The sequence below is a fragment of the Suncus etruscus genome, chromosome 15 (genome assembly GCF_024139225.1).
Source record: "Suncus etruscus isolate mSunEtr1 chromosome 15, mSunEtr1.pri.cur, whole genome shotgun sequence".
Taxonomy (NCBI): domain Eukaryota; kingdom Metazoa; phylum Chordata; class Mammalia; order Eulipotyphla; family Soricidae; genus Suncus; species Suncus etruscus.
The window spans coordinates 47,933,974-47,941,673 of record NC_064862.1 but is presented as its reverse complement, the minus strand read 5'-3'; the positions used below and the strand labels follow the sequence as shown (position 1 = coordinate 47,941,673).

The window sequence follows — 7,700 nt, the reverse complement described above, 5'->3', positions numbered from 1 at the left end:
CCTTCCTCCCCACCCCCCAAAAAACTAAAAATAAAAATCATACAAATAAGAAAAAATGTATAAACCCAGTGTTTCTGTAGAAAATTTGGGGAGATACAGAAAGCATGAACTCAATTTCCTGTAGAAATTTTGGGGAGACACAGAAAACCAGAAAGCATAAAGGAAAGATAAGCACATCTGAAGCCACTCAGCTAATGACTGCCCTAGAGAAGCTATTGGTTGAATTTTCGGCTTCAATTTCCCTCATCAGGTGTGGGTCAGAGCCAGCTCTGAGGTCAGTACTGGACCTGTGTTACCAGGAGGTCTGGCTGTCCCTTGGGAAAGTGAGGGATGATGCTAGTCAGCTCCACAGGCAGCTCATGTAACTGTGACCCTGGGCCACAGGTGAGGCAGAGAGGACCAGAGATGCCAACACCTACCTAGGATGGCCAGGTTCCTGGGCCAGCAGGTGACTTTTCCAGAAGCTGGTCCTCAATGCATACCAGGTCTTCTATTGCTCAGGGCACAGAGGACAAGGAGGTTGTACACAGGCTGAGCCCTCCCTTTGCCAGTGCTCCTCCCGTCTCCCATCCGTGTGGGATGGGTATCACTATGGGTTCACCCCTTGTAGAGAGACAAGGGGAAGGTGCACCCCACTTGCTCTTCACACAACCTGAATCTTCAGGCCTGGATGCTGAGGCTGAGGGTATGGCCCGGAATGAGTCGTCTAAGCAGACCAACTCTGCCCCACGGCCCTGGCCCTGGAATGGATGGCATGAGTCAGAGGAAGAAGTGGGCTCCTGAGAGCCTCAGGAGCTGGAAAAAAAAGATGCCTCAGAAGGGAGGTGGCCTCAGATTTTGGATCAAAGGAATCAGGGAGTGAGCAAGCCAGGAACCAGAGAAACCATCCCAACCACAGGCTATAGAAATTGACCTTTATTGTACTAAAATCTGTTTAACATCGGATACAAAGCCTTTTTTCCATAGAGACCCCTCCCCACAGTCTGTGGGAGCAGTACCTGCCCACACTGTCCCACCCCTCCCTGCTGCATGTCTCCCCTCGCCTGTGGGGAGTGTCTGAGTTGGGGGACTGTGTACCTGTAAAACAAAGGGGCCAGGCTGGACCTTGCACTGGCACATATATTCTCACTCACCACTCACTCACTCACTCACTCACTCACTCACTCACTCACTCACTCTCTCTCTCTCTCTCTCACTCTCTGCCTCTTTGTCTCTCTGTCTCTGTCTCTCTTCTCTCTCTGAACAACTGTGCAAGAAAATATATCCCTTTAAAAAAAAAAAAGTCAGCCTGGCTAAAATACTCCTCTAATTTCTAGACTTACAAACAATAAAATGAAATCAAAAGATTTTTTGCTAGAAAGATGAAATGTTAGGAAGAGTATTAAATCAAGGTTCTCCCCTCAGGGAATTTTTGCTGAGGGCTGATACAGTACCTTAGACTAACAGGACACACAGTTTTTAGGGAACCACGTCAAATTTTCAGTGAGACACAGCGAGCTGGCAGAAATCAAAACAAAACAAAAAAACACAAAAACCCCAAAACTCTGGCACCCCCACAGAGCTCCATTTCTGGGAACACAGAGCCTGGTTCTCTTTCTTTCTCTTTGCTGGTACCTGCACTGAGCCTTGCACGCCCCTCACCCCCACCCCCAAGTCTGAAAGCCTTTCACAAAAGGCTGCTACACTCGCCCCACCTCAGGGCGCTATGGAATGAATTACCCTGCAAAAATAGCCCCAGCCACCTCCAGAGGAACTGATGCATGCATGACCCACCCCCGAGCTCAAGGTCCTGCCCACGCCTAGCAGTGTGGGCCATAGCCTCAGCTCAGAATGACGAAACAGAGCTGACAGTAAACATGAAGAGTAAACATGAGGAGGAGGGGGAGAAAGGAGGAAGAGGAGGAGAAAAAGGGGAAGGGAAAGAAAAAGGAAAGGAAAAAGAAGGGAGGGGTGGGGAAAGAAGAAGAGGAAGAGGCGAATAAGGAAGAGGAAGAAAAAGGAAGAGGAAGAGGTTGAATGGGCACATTGGACCAACTGGTCCAAGCTGCCTGCCCAGGTAGGTTCAGGAGAGAGAAGCAGCCCAGCTTTGTCCTGCAGGCACACAAACAGCCCAGCTTCCAGAAGGTGGAAACCATGGAAGAACTGGGCCCATCCAGAAGCTCTGGTCTGTCCCCCTCCCCCAATCTGGTGACTTCTCCCATGACAGAGGTTCCAAAGTCATTGAGCTGAAAAAGGCAAGGACAAGACCAACATCCAAATGACATCGGGGAGTGGCTGGCAGAAGCGGGGCCAGGCGCGGACAACATGGGGCCATCCAAGTAAACATTGACCACCAGTTACTTAGAAAAGGTTGTAAACTTGTGAGCAGGAGGCAGGGAGGCTGGTGTGGGCCACTCAGGCAGGAAGTCTTTTAGCTCTTGTTGGTTTTTGTTGGTGGTGGCTTTTTTGTTTTTTGTTTTTTTGTTTGCTTGGTTTGGTCTTAAAGCACAAGTGTGAGAGGAAGTGTCTGTTGTTAGCTGGGGCCCATCTTCAGACAGCCATCTGTCTGTCTGTCAGCCTGGCCCCGTTGAGCCCACGGCTCTTCCCCAGCACATCCATACACCCAGCTTGGACGAGAGCTGCTGGCGATGCTCCTCAGGCTCCCTAGAGCGGACAGGAGGGAATCCACAATACTTTGCTTTGCTCTTGAGTCACCATGGCCAAGATCTGGGCACACATGCTTGAGAGGGCACCACCCTGGACAATCCCTGCAAGAGAGAGACATGCCAACAAGCCAGTGAGCTCAGGGTGAGCAGGGCACAGATTAATGAAAGAGCAGTGGCTCTTTCTACTCTGTGCCCCTCACACACAACACCCCTTTATTTGTTTGTTTATTTATTTATTTATGTTTTGTTTTTGTTTTTGGGCCACACCCAGTGGTGCTCAGGGGTTACTCCTGGCAGGCATGGGGGACCATATGGGACACCGGGATTCGAACCAACCACCTTTGGTCCTGGATCGGCTGCTTGCAAGGCAAACACCGCTGTGCTATCTCTCTGGGCCCTTGTTTTTGTTTTGGGGTCACACCCAGCAGCGCTCAGAGGTTACTCCTCGCTCCACACTCAGAAATCGCTCCTGGCAGGCTCAGAGGACCATATGGGATGCCTGGATTTGAACCATCGTCCTTCTGCATGAAAGGCAAACACATTACCTCCATGCTATCTCTCCGGCCCAAAACCCCTTTTTTAAAAAATGTGACTTGACATTCTTGCCCAACTCTCATGCACAGGAATTGAAGGAAGGAAAAATAAATGAAAGCGGGGCCTGAGTGGTGGTGCAGGCTGTAAGACGTCTGCCTTGCACACGCTAGCCTAGGACGGACTTAGGATGATTCGATCCCCCAGCATCCCATATGGTCCCCCAAGCCAGGAGCAATTTCTGAGCACATAGCCAGGAGTGATCCTGAGCGTCACTGGGTATGGCCAAAAAATAAATAAATAAATAAATAAATAAATAAATAAATAAAAAATAATAAATAAATAAATAAATAATAATAAATGAAAGCATTAAGTACAAATCCCTCATGACTTCTCTCTCCCTCTGTTCAGCAAAAGCTAAAAAGATCAAATGGGCTCCCAGGAAGGTCAGCATTAAAATTTGTCAGGCTTTCCACCTCAACCCTCCAACACTAAGTGGGATCACCCCAACAAGGTGTCTGTCCCTCAAGGCTGAGTAATAGGGAGCCTCAGAGATACCACGAAATAGCTCGGATGTGAAATGTTGTAATGGTATCCTTGGTTGCAGGATTCTCCAGGCACTAAGCCAGCGAGCACCATGAATGGCTTGATTTGGGCTGTCCCTGATGGTCCTGCTCAGCTCTGCAGTTGCTTAGGAAATAAGCCAAACACCACTCTCCACCCAAAGAGAAGGACAGAAATGGGTAGTAAGCACAGAGGACCACGACAGGTTCAGGCTTTAGCTGATCACAAAATCTCGGGGTATCTGAGGGACTGGAGAGATAGGACATTGGGGTAGGCATGTGCTTTGCATGCAGTTGACCTGGGTTCAGTCCCCAGGAGTGATCCCCAAGCACAGAGCCAGAAGTAAGCCCTAGCACTGCTGGATGTTGGTCCAAAAATCAACACCAAAAACAAAACGAAACAAAGAATCTCGGTGTGTGACAATTAATTTACACACATAACACAGAATACACACATACACCAATGCATACACATTCTTGTGTAGATTATAAACATTCCCATTCAAACCCATTCCCAACTCTTGGCAACCACTTTGCTACTAACTTCCTCCGCATAACCAGGTTGCATAGAAAAGGTATAGCCCCAGGAAATGAGAAGTGGGGCACTTTGATTCATGCAGCAAAAATGAGAGGGGCCAGTTTCCACCTTGGACCTCATGGTGAGGCCTGCCTGGTCTTGGCAGGGTGTGGGGGCCTCAGAGAAGATGCCCACAAAGGTGAGCTAGGTTGAGAAGGCTAGGCTGGCATTCATGCTCACATGAGAGCCACAGACAAGGCCAAGCCAAGGGGCTCACCATCCCACCACCCAGGCTTGGGATACCGGCACCCCCACCTGTGAAGTAGCGGCTGTACTCCTGTTCAATCTTCTGCGCTGTCTCAAACTGCTCCTTGGAATGTCTCTGCGTGACCTTGTCCTTGAGGTACACGGGGTCCCGCTGCTCCCTGTGAAGACAGTCAGTGCCCAAGTCTTCCCACTGCTCTGAGCAGGGCCACAGCCTGCAGGTCACAGGGCTTGTGTGCGGGGTGGCACATGCTGGTAGCTCAGAGGTGGAACAGAACAGAGGGCCAGTGGGCACCAGGACCACCACAGGGGACAAGGGGCAGGAGATCAGAGGAGATGCACAGTGCAGGTAGAGCTGGGCCAGGGGAGGCCAATCCTGGCCCTGCTGCCTAGGTCCAGACCCAAATTTCTTTACCCCAGGACACGTACACACAAATGCGCGTGCGCACACACACACACACACACACACACACAAAATGTCACCACCTACTTGATATGCTTGGCGCTCTTATAGTGGAGGAAGATGACGATAGGATAGATGTGCATGTGGTGCAGCCTCTCGATGGCCTGGGGTGCGATGTCCAGGAGACAGTGCCTGTTCTGAGGGATGGAGGTGAGTGCCCGTGCAGCCAACAGGGCCCACCCTGCCCACCCCGCCCACTCCTCCTTAACCCCTCTCACACACCTGGGCCTAGAAGTCTGTTCCCGCCAGTTGTGGGCACCGATGGCCGAGTGAGGCCGTGCCATGTGGGAACAGAGTTTCCCTCCTGCCTGACTCAGGCTCTGCATTGTGCCAGGGTGGGAAATGCAAGCTCCAATTCACAGTGTGATAGATGGGCTGAGGCCAGCCAAGGGGCAGCCCTGGGCCACCGTCTGCAGCTGATTGTGTGTCCTAAGCACAGGCCACTCCAAGCTCCCAACCTCCCAGGGCCCCTGATACCCACCTGTCCGGCCCCTGATGGGCAGCTCAAGGGCAGAGCCCCAGCTCTGACTTCCTGCCCCTCCAATATTCCCCATCTTTCCCTCTCCTGGTCCTGTTCTAAGGTTCCAAATGGACAGACACAATCACAGTTCCCGGCCCTTTGTGGAAGACCCTGAGCATGGCACAGCTGTTTCTGTACACGTTCTAACACTTCCACCACCTCCCGAGTTAGACAGGGCCTTGAACATGAGGCTCCTGTAGGCTAGCACAGGAGCAGAGCTACAGACATCAGGCGCTGCCCCAGACAGCCATCAGGAGCAAGACCTGCAGGCCTGAAGGAGTGGGCACCTGCCTACCTTCTCCGTGACCTCCTTGATGGAGGTCACCGTGGTCACGTCAAAGTGGCCGCTCCGCCGCTTATAGTCAACAAACAGGCAGTCTCGGACGCCTCGCTCGATGGCCTGCAGGGAGGCCTTCATCACCTCTGTGGAGCATGGTGCCAGGAGTCGGTGGGGAGGCCACCACAAAGGGCCCTGCATGGTGTCCCTGGGGCCTCATGAAAGCCCAGGAGGTGTGGGCTGGGGACCAGAGGGTATGGCTCTTACCCAAGGGGCATCTGCAGAACTTGCCGGGAGCCTCGTTCACCAGCATCTCCTTCACCACATCCAGGAGTGGGCCCAGGATAAGAACAGGCCGCAGGGAGGTGCAGTCCACCTTCTGGACACGCTGGTAGGCCAGGCTCACTGCATCTGCAGGCAGGAGGGGATCACAGTATAGTCTGGGGGTTGGGGGACCCAGGAGCTTAACTCTTCTGCCCTCTCCTACCAGGTCCCACAACATTGAGTCAGAGCTGCCAGGTGTTCAGCTCACCCTGCTTTATGGGGGGCCCTGCCTAGTCTCAGCACTGAGCCCCCACTGCTAGAAACCCCAGGGCCAGGAGTCCAGCCTAGCCTCTCCTGATGTGAGTACCCAGGTCTCCCCCATTTCTTCCTCAGTCATCTTGATAGTCACAGCCTAGCCCATCTCTTTTGTTTTTTTTTGAGGGGGGTCACACCCAGCAGCACTCAAAGGTTACTCCTGGCTCTGCACTCATGAATTACTCCTAGCAGGCTATGGGACTAAATGGGATATTGGGATCAAACCTGAACTAGCTGTGTGCAAGGCAAATACTCTCCCCCACCCCTCGTGCTATCATTCGAGCCCTCAGCATCTCTGTATTTATTCATTCATTTTGATGTTTAAGCCATACCTGAGCCATACCATAGCAGGGCTCAGGACCATATGAGGTGCTGGGGATCAAATAAATCCAGGCCAACCATGTGCAAGACAATAAGCCCCGCTGTACTGTTGCTTCAGCTCCCCCTAACGTTTTTTTATTTTAAAACCATTAAAGATTCATATATTCTTATCTGCCAAAATATTGACCATGAGAATGAAAAGTCCGTGTGCATAATCTAGAACCTAGAGTATCTATGAATAAGGCAAAGCAAAAAAATATATAATGGAAATGATGTCCCTCTCAGCTTTGTGGTATCTTATTGATTACTGATCGGGTGCACTACTTATTGACCCTGAGCATTGCACGTGTGGCCCATAAAGTAAAAGCAAATAAAGAATGGAAGAAACAGCATTTAAGTTGTCTGGAATGGGAACCGAGGGAAGGATAGACAGACAGTGGAATTGGGAGATGGGAGCAAGAACACAGCAGGGAGGGCATTTGCCTTGAACGTGGCCAACCTGGGCTCAGTCCCTGGCATCCCATTTGGTCCTCCTCAAGCACCGCAGAAATGATGCAGTACTTCCGGGAATAATCCAAAAAATAACAAAACAAAAAATGACAGTGGAAACCCTCAATCTCAGACTACAAAGATTTGTCATTCCCACACCCCACTCCCCGCACCACCTCCCTGGGCCAAGGTAATGCAGCTCAGAAGCTCACCCAGAGACCAGGAGGACACTTGCCAGTATCCAGCAGCTCTCTACTCTCTTCAAAGAGCAGTGGAGAGGCGGGGGTGGGGGGTGGAGGGGGGGGGCAAGGATGTGTAACCAAGGGACAGGTTGGAGCCATAGCACAGCAGGGAGGGTGCTGGCCTAGGCCGACCCAGGTTCGATCCTCAGCATCATCCCATATGGTCCTCCTGAGCACCACCAGGAGTGATTCCTGAGCACAGAGCCAGGAGTAATCCCGAAGCATCAAGGATGTGTACTCCCCAAAAAATAAAAACAAGCAAATAAAACTCTGGAGAGAGAAACAAGAG

The 7,700-nt window shown here is 51.4% G+C and overlaps 1 protein-coding gene across 1 annotated transcript; it reads right to left on the bottom strand.

The window, feature by feature from the left end:
- Positions 1–1,997: 1,997 nt before the first annotated feature.
- LOC126029839 (disks large homolog 5-like) lies at positions 1,998–6,282 on the bottom strand. The gene is made up of 5 exons (XM_049788097.1): positions 6,048–6,282; positions 5,799–5,926; positions 5,011–5,120; positions 4,572–4,681; positions 1,998–2,747 (listed from the first exon to the last, which is right to left on the bottom strand). Exons 1-5 carry the CDS (start codon positions 6,280–6,282, stop codon positions 2,644–2,646), a joined length of 687 nt encoding a protein of 228 aa, XP_049644054.1. The 3' UTR covers positions 1,998–2,643.
- Positions 6,283–7,700: the final 1,418 nt, after the last annotated feature.

What these genes read in the sequence shown, in the direction of transcription:
- LOC126029839 (XM_049788097.1), bottom strand. Translation starts at nt 6,282, where the DNA reads ATGTTGTGGGACCTGGTAGGAGAGGGCAGAAGAGTTAAGCTCCTGGGT. An exon ending in GTTCTGCAGATGCCCCTTGG is followed by an intron (nt 5,927 to 6,047) that starts GTAAGAGCCATA and finishes CATGCTCCACAG; the next exon opens with AGGTGATGAAGGCCTCCCTG. An exon ending in TCAAGGAGGTCACGGAGAAG is followed by an intron (nt 5,121 to 5,798) that starts GTAGGCAGGTGC and finishes TCCATCCCTCAG; the next exon opens with AACAGGCACTGTCTCCTGGA.